Source organism: Mastigoproctus giganteus, chromosome 13 (genome assembly GCF_048544385.1).
Source record: "Mastigoproctus giganteus isolate SK-2022 chromosome 13, ASM4854438v1, whole genome shotgun sequence".
Classification (NCBI taxonomy): domain Eukaryota; kingdom Metazoa; phylum Arthropoda; class Arachnida; order Uropygi; family Thelyphonidae; genus Mastigoproctus; species Mastigoproctus giganteus.
Window position 1 is genome coordinate 18,714,042 of NC_143587.1, and position 14,371 is coordinate 18,728,412.

General features: G+C 38.4%; 1 protein-coding gene across 1 annotated transcript in view; it reads left to right on the top strand.

The window, feature by feature from the left end:
• Positions 1-14,371, top strand: part of olf186-M (Ki-ras-induced actin-interacting protein-IP3R-interacting domain olf186-M) — a 159,413-nt gene that overhangs the window by 90,837 nt on the left and 54,205 nt on the right. Inside the window, exon 6 of the mRNA XM_090387893.1 lies at positions 8,406-8,543. Within this exon, the coding sequence (XP_090244019.1) occupies positions 8,406-8,543 (138 nt within the window). The remainder of the gene's footprint in view (positions 1-8,405; positions 8,544-14,371) is intronic.

The following is a 14,371-nucleotide window of genomic DNA, read 5'->3' on the forward strand; positions in this document are numbered from 1 at the left end:
TGAGTCAGTTTGGTGTGAGATGAGCACTGCGAAAGGAAAAATAAGAGTAGGAGTGTGTTATAGGCCTAATGACTTGAATGAGTACAATGAACAATTGTACAGAGAAATAGAGTGGGCCAGTAAATCAGAATGTCTTATAATGGGGGATTTTAACTTCCCAGATATTGACTGGAACTTGTGGGTTGGTCACTCACACACTAGTCAGACTTTTGTGGAGTTATTGGATGATTGTTTTCTGCAGCAGCATGTTCGAGAGGCAACCAGAGAAAGTAACACTCTTGATCTGGTTATCAGCAGTGATCATTCGTGTATTAAGAATTTGCAGATAAAGGAACCACTAGGTGGCAGTGATCACAGTGTGCTGAAGTGGGATTTACTCAAAGAGGTAACTACCGTCAGGGGTAAAGGAAAGGGTTTTTGCTTCCGTAAAGGGGAGTACAGTGGTCTCAGACAGTTTTTAAATTCTGTACAGTGGGATCAACTGACGATGTTACAAACAGTAAATTCTAAGTGGGAAGCATTCAAAGAATTAATCGTGGAAGCTACTAGACTTTATATACCGATTAAGAAATATCGTTCAAGGTTTAGGCCTAAATGGTTATCAAATGAACTAATGAGACTCGTGACAGAGAAGAAAAATGCATGGGATACATATAAATTATCAGGTGACGCAGAAGCCTGTGGCAGATATAAGCTAGTCTGTAATCAGGTCACAAAGGAGGTTCGGCAGGTGAAGGCGGATTACGAGAAATCTTTGGCAAAAGATTCTAAGAAAAACAGCAAGGATTTCTTTACTTATATAAACTCTAAAAGGAAGGGGATGAATATGATTGGTCCACTTGACATCGATGGTTCGACTGTTGATGATCCTGCTCAGATAGCAAACAAACTGAATGAGTATTTTGCATCTACATTCACACGTGAGGAATTATTACAATTTGAAAATGGAAGAAGGTTATCAAATTGTAGCAGTGTGCTTAATGATTTTGTAATAACTGAGAGCAAAGTGGAGGAGAAATTGTTGAAGTTAAACATAAGAAAGGCACCTGGGGTGGATGGGATCTATCCAGTTATTTTAAAGGAGGCGGCAAAGCAACTAAGCAAACCCTTAGCCATAATTATGAGAGCATCCTTGGACTCAGGGGAGGTTCCCACGGACTGGAGATGTGCAAATGTGTCCCCAATTCACAAAGGTGGATCGAAGGGTGACACGAGTAATTACAGACCAGTTAGTTTAACTTCTGTTCCGGGTAAAATAATGGAGTCGCTGGTTAAAGATGCATTGCAAGATCATCTAGACAAGACTGCAGCAATAATTCAAACACAGCATGGGTTTGTTAAGGGAAAGTCTTGTCTGACAAATTTGATAGGTTATTATGATGTGGTCACAAAGGAACTGGATGCAAAAAATAATTTTGATATTGGCATTAGCATTAGCATTAGTAGAGGCATTTGATGCAAGAAAGCAAGCTTATGCAGCATCAGCCAAAAAAAAAAAAAAAAAAGTAACATAAATAAATAAAAATAACCACTTCCACTTCACCCCTCTGTTCGTTCGAAATACCTGTCCAGCTGAGCCTTAAACTTATTTAGGCTATCAACTTCCACGACAAGGGATGGAAGTCTGTTCCACCCACCAACCACCCGCTGGCTAAAGGCAAATTTCCGCACATCTATCCTACATCTGTCTTTCCTCAATTTGAATTTATGCCCTCTCAGGTGATTTTTCTGAGCTAGAGGAAGAATCCCATCAGCATTGAGCATGCTCAAACCATTCAAGGCTTTGTACACCTCTATCAGATCACCCCGCTGGTGCCTAGTTTCCAGACACTGTAATTTGCAAAACTTAAGCCTTTCTTCGTAAGAGAACCCCTTTGTCCCATTCACCAATCTAGTTGCCCTTCTCTGTACTCGTTCCAGCAGCTCTACATCCTTCCTGAAATGAGGCCTCCAGGCCTGTATACAGTACTCTAGGTGTGGCCTGACCATTGCCTTATACAAGGGAATAATCACCTCCTTATCCCTGCTAGAAAAATTCCTATATATCATTGACAATACACCATGAGCTACTCTTGCAGCTCGTCTGCACTGCTCAGAGAACTTCATATCTGCATGCACCACCACCCCCAGGTCCCTTTCATTCTCTACCACTGTCAGTGTAGTACCACAGAGTTGATACGTTGCTCTGGGGTTGCTGTTTCCCATATGTAGTACTTTACATTTGTCAATGTTAAACTTCATTTGCCACCTCGAAGCCCATCTGCTCAACCTTTCCAAATCCTGTTGCAGCAGCGTAGTGTCCTTGACAACCCTGCCAACCTTCGTATCGTCTGCAAACTTGGACATTAAGCCTGATATACCATCATCAATATCATTTATAAATACAGAAAACAATAAAGGCCCCAATACTGAACCCTGAGGGACTCCACTAATAACATTAGTCCACGATGAGCAGTGTCCATTGATTACCACTCTCTGTCTTCTCCCCCTCAACCACCCCTTTATCCATAGCAGCAACTTGCCTCCAATGCCACACTGCTCCAATTTGTGCAGCAGTCTTCCATGTGCAACAGTATCAAAAGCTTTTCTAAGATCCAAGTATATAATATCAAAGTTATTCCCTGCATCCAGTTCTTTTGTGATTGCATCATAGTATCCAATCAAATTGGTCAGGCAAGACTTCCCCTTAACAAAACCATGCTGTGTCCTAGCTATAACTGAAGTCTTGTCTAGATGATCCTGCAGTGCTTCTTTCACCAGTGCCTCCATTAATTTTCCGGGAACAGAAGTTAAACTCACAGGTCTATAATTACTTGTGTCAGCCTTTGATCCCCCTTTGTGAATTGGGGTCACATTTGCACATCTCCAGTCAATGGGTACCTCCCCTGAGTCCAAGGAAGCTCTCATAATTATGGCTAAGGGTTTGCTTACCTCCTTTGCTGCCTCCTTTAATATAACTGGATAGATCCCATCCACCCCAGGTGCCTTTCTTGTGTTTATCTTCAACAATTTCTCCTCCACTTTGCTCTCAGTTATTACAAGATTCTCTAGCTTACTGCTAGAGTTGAATACACCTCTGGCATTCCCCTCGCTGAATAACTCCTCATGTGTGAATGTCGATGCAAAATATTCATTTAGTTTGTTAGCTACCCGAGCAGGGTCATCAACAGTTGACCCATCGATCTCAAGTGGACCAATCTGATTCATCCCCTTCCTTCTAGAGTTTACATAAGTAAAGAACTCTTTGCTGTTTTTCTTCGCATCCCTTGCCAAGGATCTCTCGTAATCTGCCTTCGCCTGCCTAACCTCCTTTGTAACTTGGTTACAGATCAACTTGTATCTATCATAGGCGTCCGTGTCACGTGTTAATATGTATGTATCCCATGCATTTTTCTTCTCTGCCATATGCCTCATTAGTTCATCTGACAACCATTTAGGCCTAAACCTTGAACAATATTTCTTAGTTGGTATGTAAAGCCTAGTAGCTTCCACGATAAGTTCTTTGAATGCTTCCCATTTTGAATTTGCTGTTGGCAATATCATCAGTTGATCCCACTGTATAGAATTTAAATACTGTCTCAGTCCATTGTAGTCGCCTTTACGAAAGCAATACCCCTTCCCTTTACCCCTAATGGTAGTTACCTCTTTGAGTAACTCCCACTTCAGCACACTGTGATCACTGCCACCAAGTGGTTCATTTATCTGCAGATTCTTAATGCATGAAGAATCACTACTGATAATCAAATCAAGAGTATTACTCCCTCTAGTTGCCTCCCGAACATGCTGATGTAGAAAACAATCATCCAATAAATCCACAAAAGCCTTGCTACTGTGTGAGTGACCAGCCCCCAAATTCCAGTCAATATCTGGGAAATTAAAATCCCCCATTATAAGACTCTCTGATTTACTGGCCCACTCTATTTCTCCGAACAGTTTCTTATTATACTCATCAGAGTCATTAGGCCTATAGCACACTCCTACTCTCAATTTTGATCTCCCAATGCTTATGTCACACCAAACTGACTCGACACTGCACTGTCCAGCGATGTCGACTGGCTTCACTTCCTTGGATTTTATGTGTTTTTTTAACTAATAGCATAACCCCTCCTCCCTTCCTATCCTGTCTATCCTTTCTGTAGACATTGTACTCCCCAAATTCCAGTTCTGCATTTCTTATATCTGTGTGACACCACGTCTCTGAAATCCCCACAATATCTGCCTTTGATGTTTTGAGCAATACCACAAATTCATCAAATTTATTTACTAAACTCCTAGCATTGGTGTACACACAAGTATACATGCACCTGTTCTTTTTCTTAGCTACCCTAACACAACCCATGTGTTTACTTGTACCCCAATGATTCCCAGCAGTCTCTGAAATATCCTGCATCTTATTTTCCAGGCTGCGGCTCATTCCAATAGAAGCAGTGCAAGAATCACTTTCACCTCTGCCAGTGGCTACTGTTAATCTATTAGTCCTTGTATCCCCCCAATCTAGCAGTTTTCCGACCCACCTAACATTGCCTCGATAGCATCAGCAAACATTCTTGCACCCTTTCTATTTAAGTGTATCCCATCCCTGTAGAAGCAGTCTCTCCTGTTAACAAGTACAGACCAGGCTGAAAAAAATTCTACCCCTTGAGCCCTGCACAATCTTTCCAGGGCCGAATTGATTGACAGGGCTCCCATCATATACTCCCTCCTATCGTGTCTGGGCAGAATTGCAGACACTTTCAATTTCAACCCTAATTCACGGCTTTTTTTCATCAGTGACCTGTACTTGTCAAGTAATTCCGCCGGTCTCCTACTCTTAATGTCATTAGTGCCAACGTGTACAACTATATCACCTTTTGTGCCCTTAAAAGATGATATCCGCTCTACAACGTCATCAACTTTTGCCCCTGGCAGACATACCCTGGTCCTATTCCACCTATCCTTTTTACAAAGCATGTTTCCCGTTTCCCTGACAATAGAGTCACCAACAACTACTAGTTCCTTTGGGACCAGCGCATTCTGCCTTGGGGGTTGCCGCTGTGTTCTGCGATGACCAAGTGCAAGCTCTGGCATTGGTGTGGGCAGCTGAGAGCTTGATGGGCCCCTCACTTGTAATCCTTCGAGGGCATCCACCCTATCCTTCAAGCTCTCATATAGGCCCATAACAACGCTGAGTTGTCGCCTTATCTCCTTACACTCCTTGCATCGCACACACACAAAGACATCCCCCATGGCAGTATCATGTCCCATACTTGACTGCTCCGCAAACATCAAGCAAATAGTGCATCTTACAAGGCTGTGATTCAGAGGACAACTGATAAATCCAAGTATATATCATATACTTGGATTTCAGGAAAGCTTTTGACACTGTTGCGCATGGAAGACTACTGTACAAATTGGAGCAGAATGGTATTAAGGGTAAGTTGCTACAATGGATAAAAGGATGGTTAAGTGGGAGAAGACAGAGGGTGGTAATCAATGGGTGCTGCTCTTCGTGGACTAATGTTATTAGTGGAGTCCCACAGGGTTCGGTGTTGGGTCCACTGTTGTTTTGTGTATTTATCAATGATATTGATGAAGGTATATCAGGCTTAAAGTCGAAGTTTTCAGATGACACAAAGGTTGGCAGGGTTGTTAATGACAGTAATGGCAGTGTGCTACTGCAACAGGATCTAGATAATTTGGGAAGATGGGCTAAGAAGTGGCAACTGAAGTTCAACCTTGACAAATGCAAAGTACTGCATATGGGTAGAAGTAACCCCAGAGAAACGTACCAACTGTGTGGTACTACACTTAAGGTGGTAGAAAATGAAAAAGACCTGGGCGTAATTGTGCAGTCAGATATGAAGTTTTCTGAGCAGTGCAGACAGGCTGCTAGGGCGGGTAATGGGGTTTTGTCAATGATATATAGGAATTTTGCTAGCAGGGAAAAGGAGGTGATTGTCCCTCTGTATAAGGCAATGGTCAGGCCACGCCTTGAGTACTGCGTACAGGTCTGGAGGCCTCATTTTAGGAAGGATGTAGATTTGCTTGAGCGTGTACAGAGAAGAGCAACACGATTGGTGAGGGGAATGAAGGGATTCTCTTACCAAGAGAGGCTTAAGTTCTGCAAATTGCAGTGGCTGGAGACTAGGCACCTGCGCGGTGATCTGATTGAGGTCTATAAGGCCTTGAATGGGTTGAGCACGCTGAATTCTGATGGGATCCTTCCACTTGTTCAGATTACCAACCTACGGGGACATAAGTTCAAATTAAGAAAGGACAGATGTAGAATAGATGTGCGGAAATTTGCCTTTAGCCAGCGGGTGGTTAATTGCTGGAACAAACTTCCATCTGTCGTTGTAGAAGTTGATAGGTTAAATAAATTTAAGGTGGAACTGGACAGGCATTTGGAGGGAATGGTGTGAATTTTTTTTTTTTTTTTTTTTGGCTGATGCTGCATAAGCTCCTACACTTGCTTTCTTGCATCATGTGCCACTACTACTACTACAAGTAATTATAGACCTGTGAGCTTAACTTCTGTTCCAGGAAAAGTAATGGAGGCACTGGTTAAAGAAGCACTGCAGGATCATTTAGACAAGACTTCAGTTATAGCTCGGACACAGCATGGTTTTGTTAAGGGGAAGTCTTGCCTGACCAATTTGATTGGATATTATGATGCTGTCACGAAAGAACTGGATGCAGGGAATAGCTTTGATATTATATACTTGGATCTTAGAAAGGCTTTTGATACTGTTGCACATGGAAGACTGCTACACAAATTGGAGCAGTGTGACATTGGAGGCAAATTGCTGCTATGGATAAAGGGATGGTTGAGGGGGAGAAGACAGAGAGTGGTAATCAATGGACACTGCTCATCGTGGACTAATGTTATTAGTGGAGTCCCTCAGGGCTCAGTGTTGGGTCCATTATTGTTTTCTGTATTTATAAATGATATTGATGATGGTATATCAAGCTTAATGTCCAAGTTTGCAGACGATACAAAGGTTGGCAGGGTTGTCAAGGACACTACTGACACTATGCTGCTGCAACAGGATCTGGAAAGGTTGAACAGATGGGCTGAGAGGTGGCAAATGAAGTTTAACATTGACAAATGTAAAGTACTACACATGGGAAACAGCAACCCCAGAGCAACGTATCAACTGTGTGGTACTACACTGACAGTGGTAGGGAATGAAAGGGACTTGGGGGTGGTTGTGCAGGCAGATATGAAGTTTTCTGAGCAGTGCAGACGGGCTGCAAGAGTAGCTCATGGAGTATTGTCAATGATATACAAGAATTTTTCCAGCAGGGATAAGGAGGTGATTATTCCCTTGTATAAGGCAATGGTCAGGCCACACCTAGAGTACTGTATACAGGTCTGGAGGCCTCATTTCAAGAAGGATGTAGAGCTGCTGGAACGAGTACAGAGAAGGGCAACAAGATTAGTGAATGGAACAAAGGGGTGCTCTTACGAAGAAAGGCTTAAGTTTTGCAAATTACAGTGTCTGGAGACTAGGCACCAGCGAGGTGATCTGATAGAGGTGTATAAAGCCTTGAATGGTTTGAGCATGCTCAATGCTGATGGGATTCTTCCTCTAGCTCAGAATAATCACCTGAGAGGGCATAAATTCAAATTGAGGAAAGACAGATGTAGGATAGACGTGCGGAAATTTGCCTTTAGCCAGCGGGTGGTTGGTTGGTGGAACAGACTTCCATCCCTTGTAGTGGAGGTTGATAGCCTAAATAAGTTTAAGGCTCAGCTGGACAGGTATTTTGAACGAACAGAGGGGTGAAGTGGAAGTGGGGTTTTTTTTTTTTTTTTTTTTGGCTGATGCTGCATAAGCTAGCTTTCTTGCATCAAATGCCTCTGCTAATGCTAATTTACACTAGCTGATCCGCAAGCCTCCTAAAGAGATACCAGTAGGTTCGTTCTAGTGTACTAACTAGCGGCCAGACTGCGAACACCGTTTTAGAGCTGTACCCTCCGAAATGTAAGGAAGATTGGCTCTCGCCATGATGTTCATCATAATCTCATAAGTCATCGGTCATGCTGCATGATGGAAGAAATGGGGAAGGGTTGACTGAAAATTAGCTCTGGAGACTAAATTTCCACTACTTCAAGCCTCCAATAAGCAAAGTGGTGGTATTGCACTGGTTGATGAGTCATCTACCACCTCGGGTAACATGCACTTAATAACATACTTAATTTTTTGATGCAATGTACAGACTGAGGCTAAGCCTTGCTTGTACAATTATGTTTTATAGAACTTTAACATGAAGTTTTGCCTTAAATTCCTTGAGTAATCATTAATTTTGATGATAATCTTTATAATTATAAGTTATACAATTTAGTTAGATTTTGCTTTCTTGTATGTTCACATTTAATTTAGTTCAGTGATTGTTAATGTATCCTTGTTTTGTATCAACAGTGGTATTAATCGCCCTTCAAATGAATCCAATACGTTATCTCCACAGTCACAGAGAGTTCCTCTTGGAGATCTTCGCTCAAAACAAAGTAGCTTTAATTCAGAAACATCTGCATTTTCTGCAGTTTCTAGTATTTCTAGGTGAGAGATTTACGTAATAAATATATACCTCTAATTATGTGTCCCCCCCAAATGTTTAAAATAAGTCAAACAAACTTTAATTGAAGTGCCTTACATTACTTGATCTGTAAGAGAAACTGAATCTTCTGATTTAAATCATGTTATAAAACTGACAACAGCAGAGTAAATACTCAGAAAATAAAACTTTATTAAAAAAAGAACAATTAAACTATATGTGTAAAAACACAGATAATATAAGATTGACAGCACTAACACGTAGTCCATATTATTTTTGCTGCTTTCCTCATGCAATCCCACTCTAAACACCAAACAAAAACTTTCTTTTTCTTTTTTTATGAAATCCCAAAACACAAAAGCTGTTCGAACCTATAACTTGAATTTCTGCTGATTGTAATTTTCAGGAAATATATGTGAAGGAAGGTTATTCTACAGAACAGAAGTAGATGGGATAAATGAGGAAGAGGAAAGGTTGTTTCTGCAAGTTTGGAATTGGACAGTAAATGATGCTGGCTGCTTGCACTGTTTGAATTCACTTGGAGGAGAGTGAGAGAATTGCAGGTGTCAATTTAGAACGGTCTCTGGAAGTCTAAGAAAAGGCATGCAGCAGAAATTGAACATCTACAGAGACAGAAGGTGAAGTGACTTGGTAAGATACACATCATTAATTAACTTGCTTGGCATCTTTTGAATGGAATCGAGGGGCACCTCCTTAGCCAGGTGGGAAGGAGCAACAGTGCGTAGCACATGCTTCTTGATTAGACCGGGGTTCGAGCCCATCACCACCAAATACCGAGGATGCGGAAAGGTCAGGGAATGACCACCGCATATTCCCGGAGCAATATGGCCTTAGTTGCTAATGCTCCTAAAAATCAAACAACATGGAATCAAGCAACTTAAGAGAAGTTTTGGGGCTTCACCCTGGATGTGGTAACAATATTCCATGATAGAGAGGATTAAAGATTCAAATAGAGTGAGTAGTTATTTACAAGAAAAGTAACACCAAGAACAAAACAGCAAATCCAGTTTTTTTATGCAGAGGCAGTAATATTTGTGATGTTCTTATACCAAATGAGATTAGAAGTCAGGCTAATTCCTAACAGAGATATGTGACCTTTTCTAGAAATGTTAGCATCCTCAAATATTAGCATAGGAGCATTAGACATTTTGTAGTCCACATTATTTTGCTGAGCTTTAGAAGTATATTATCAGAAGTTGAAGCTGTTTGTGCAGGGAGAGGTTTCTGAAACTGGAAGGTGGAATATAGCTGCTGACTTTGAAGAAATTAGAAGACTCAGTCAATTACTGAGAGAGAGAGAGAGAGAGAGAGAGAGAGAGAGAGAGAGAGAGAGAGAGAGAGAGAGAGAGAGAGAGAGAGAGAGAGAGAGAGAGAGAGAGAGACTTGATTGCAGAAAAAAAACAGTTGGCACAATATCAAGTGTTTATGATATTTCTTTAGATGTTTACCTGGTTTTCTGGAATGTTTCACAACACTAGAGAGAAATTACTAATATCAACTTGTAATGTCATTTTTGCAGTATTAAAAAAAAATTGGCTTCTTTTTCAGGACAAATCACTTGCCCTATAGTTTGCAAACATTTTGTGAAAGGGTTAAACAAGTTGCTTTTTTGCAAGTTATTTCCATTTTAAACAACAAAATTTGATGTATAAATATATTCTTCAGTCTCTCCTGTAATATAAGTGTGCTGTAGTAATATTATGCTGTATTTTCTTTTGTTGTTATTGTGCTTACTTGTAAAACAAATTACTTGTAAAACCAATGGTGGGCTTACAACAAACTCTAGATTACCTATCAGACTAAGTATGGCAGTGGTCAATTTGACTGCTTAACATTTTCAACCCAGTGTAACTTTTTTTTTTTTCATATTATAATTTTCTTTGAATTCATGAAATTTTCTAAAATACACCCCTCTACACATACCTTTTTTAAAATTTTTTTTTTTTAAAAATAAAGAAAACACAAAGTGTCATTATCTTGACGTATGCCTGTGGTCAATTTGACTGTAACGCAATTACCTGAAACATATATTTTGAAATGTTTTTATTATATCTTATTGCTTTTTGTGTGCCTGATCAAGTAGAAATTTCAAGCTATCTGTGGATAGTGGAAGTTTGATGTGTAAATGTATTCTTCAGTGTGTGCTGTAGTAAAATTATGCTGTTCAATAACAACAAGAAACAAACAAAACAAAATTATCTAATTTTCTTTTGTTGTTATTGTGCTTACTTCTAAAACAAATGAAGTGTAATTGTGGGCTTGCTACAAGTTCTAGGTTACTTATCAGAATTGAAGCAGTTATCTATCTGAAAATGGTTCAGATATGCTGAGTATGATAATGCTTTCTATAAATCTAATTCTGTTCTGTCTGAAAATAATTCTACTTTTATGGAGCCTGAAAACTATGCAATAGCTACCAACTTTTAAGTAGTAGTCAGTCTTCTGAAAAAGATGCTTAATTGAAAATTTTGAAGTCATTAAAACAGAAAATTGGAAGCTTTTATATGCATACCATCAAATTCTTAATCGAATATTCCATGGAACTGGAACAGGCAGCTATGGAACAAAATGGGATAAAATATCTGCAAACATTTCTACTTCAAGAATAATCCTCAAAACATTTAATGGGATATTCCAAATTCAATCCTTATTCAAAACGTTTGCAGATGTTTTATCCCTGTGGCATTTGTTCCATTTCTGTTTTGAGTGCATTTTGTCTTTTTTATCGATACAAAATAGTAATTATGAAATTTCATTAAAAGAAGCAGATACATTAGAATGTATTTGCTTCTTTATATGTATATATTGCGTTAGGTCATATGAACCAGAGCTATAATGCTCAATACATTCTACGTTGATATCAATATTTGTAAAAGAATAAGAGAAGTATACCTCTATATGATACATAGAACACTTCCGTATGATACTCTCCAGAAATTAAAACGAAAACAATTAAAAAATCTAAAATCTTACTTTACAGTAATAAATAATTAACAATAATTAAAAATCAAATGAACACAATTAAAAATCAATTTAACGCAAATAAAATTAAGTCAAAAATTAATTTAACAAAAAAAAATTGCAAAACAATTTTCCTTCCTGAAAAGCTGACAATGCTTTTTGACTGAATGTCGTGATCACAGGAATGAAAATTACCATATAGGGGTGAGATGGAACTTCAATAGGGATATTAGTCTTCGCGCATGCGTGTAAAGGACCACGAGTTGGAGATTAGATATGGCCGGCGAACATTAACAGAATTCTCAAGTAATTTAATTTTGATGGTTTCTACAATTAATAGTCTCATATAACTACGTTAGACACTAAGTATTTTGGCCTCATTAAATAAAAGTGTTTTTCATTAATGGCACGAAAGGCTAATTCTGATGCTGCTGAACGAGAAGCACGAACTGAGGCCGCATGTTGATTAACACGAAAATTCAGAGGAAACTGCAAGAAATGTTGTATACTAGGTCATTTATTTGTGTTGCGAATGTGGAAAGGACTGAGAGAGTGTTCAGTATAGTGTGTAATTTCCATATTGGCCTGACTACAATTTTAAATTCGGTATCTTTAAAGAATCTGTTAAAATTGTTTGTGCCACTGGTTCAACCTATGGGACAGAAATAAAGTATTTTTTGATATTACTATTGTTGGTTAGTGTATTTTTTTTGTATTCTATCCTTAGCTTGCACCCTAATTCTGTCTATTGTAGCAAGTGGGTAACCCCTGTTTAAGAATCTGCTGGTTAATATATGTATTTCTGAGCCCAAAGCAAATTCCGTCGTTGAATATTTATAAGCATTGAGAAATCGATTAAAGATAATCTATGTTTTGTGGGTGAACAGGTGATAGCTGTTATAAGGCAGAAGCATACCAGTGTTTGTAGGTTTATGATAGATGTTAAATTGGATTTTATTCATGTCCCGAGGAAGAGTGAAATTTAGAAAATTTAATGACTTAGTATCCATATTCTCCCTCTCTAATGTAAATTTAAGTCTAGAATGAATATTATTAAACGAATGTAAAATGTCTTGGACAGTGCTACTATCAGTAATATACACTTGTGCTTCGCAACCCAAATGACCTAATGACCAAAATGAAATGTATACATTTCTTGCGGTGATTACAACTTTTCTTACCAGGGTTCTGTGCAGTTTCCTCTGAGGCCTACACGTCCTCAGTTCATGCTTCTCATTCAGCAGCATCAGAATTAGCCTTTCATGCCGTTAATGAAAAACATACTTTTTTATTTAATGAGGCCAAAATACTTGGTGTCTGACGTAATTATATGAGACTATTAATTGCAGAAACCATCAAAATTAAATTACACGAGAATTCTGTTAATGTTCGCCGGCCATATCTAATCTCCAACTCGTGGTCCTTTACACGTATGCGTGAAGACTAATATCCCTATTTAAGTTCCATGCTCACCCCTACATGGTAATTTTCATTCCTGTGATCACGACATTCAATCAAAAAGCATTGTCAGCTTTTCAGGTAGGAAAATTGTTTTGCAATTTTTTTTGTTAAATTAATTTTTGACTTAATTTTATTTGGGTTAAATTGATTTTTAATTGTGTTCATTTGATTTTTAATTGTTAATTATTTCTTACTGTAATGTAAGATTTTCGATTTTTTACTTGTTTCGTTTTAATTTCTGGAGAGTATCATACGGAACTGTTCTATGTATCAATTGAGGTATACTTCTCTTGTTCTTTTACAAGTATTGCTTTAGTTCATAAAAATTGGGATTTGAAGAGATTTTTGTATCAGAACTGCAGTGGTGTGGGGCACCAATTTCTTCACCAATGTCTTTTAAAGACAATGGCTCCATATCATTTTATCAAAATTTGAAAATATATCTTGTTTGAAAAAAAAAAAAAAAGGCAACAAGGAGAAAGACACTTCAAGGTGACAGATTTACTCTAGCATCTGAAATTTGGAATAAATTTATAATTGTAGAATGTTATTCTTTAGTTGAAACAAGATCACTTGGCAAACAACTGTTTCCTACAAAATCTAGATGCTGAATTAATAAATTTGGTATTGAATTTTGAATAGCTGTTGACAGATTGAAAATTTCTTTTCAGTGGTTTTCTCTTATTTGGAAAAGACGATTGTTGACTTGGCTGCTAGTTCAGACATTATTTGGTATATACAATTTTGAAGCAGTGGATCCATTCCTTCAAAAAAGAAGGAATATAAATATGGATGCTATTTTTACTTTGGTTTCCATAAAAAAAAAAATATGTACTGTATATTAATCAAAAATACTATGCTGCTTGCTAGCAGTGTGAATCATATCAGAAAAGAATTACCCAACTCTGTATTTGCTAAAAAAAAAAAAAAAAAAAGTGATCTTTATTCAATTAAAATAATGAAGTATAATGACTAAGGCACATTTAGGGCTAGAGCCTCAAGCTGCGAACAAATTTAGACTATGTATATAAAGTGCTTAGCATCATAATACACAGCCATTTCTGAATAAACAGAAAATTTTTAAGGTGGCATCGTTTTAGGTTATATCTCATATTGTGAATGCCTTCACAACGAGTTGCCATGATATTGCACTACTTCGAATAAGTAACGCTTCACCTAAGGAGAAGACTAGTGTTACTTCTCACTGACGAAGGGCCAAATAGCCCTGAAACAGTGCTGTCTGGGTGGTGGTACCTATCTGAGAATAAGTAACACTAGTCTTCTCCTTAGGTGAAGCGTTACTTATTCGAAGTAGTGCAATATCATGGCAACTCGTTGTGAAGGCATTCACAATATGAGATATAACCTAAAACGATGCCACCTTAAAAAT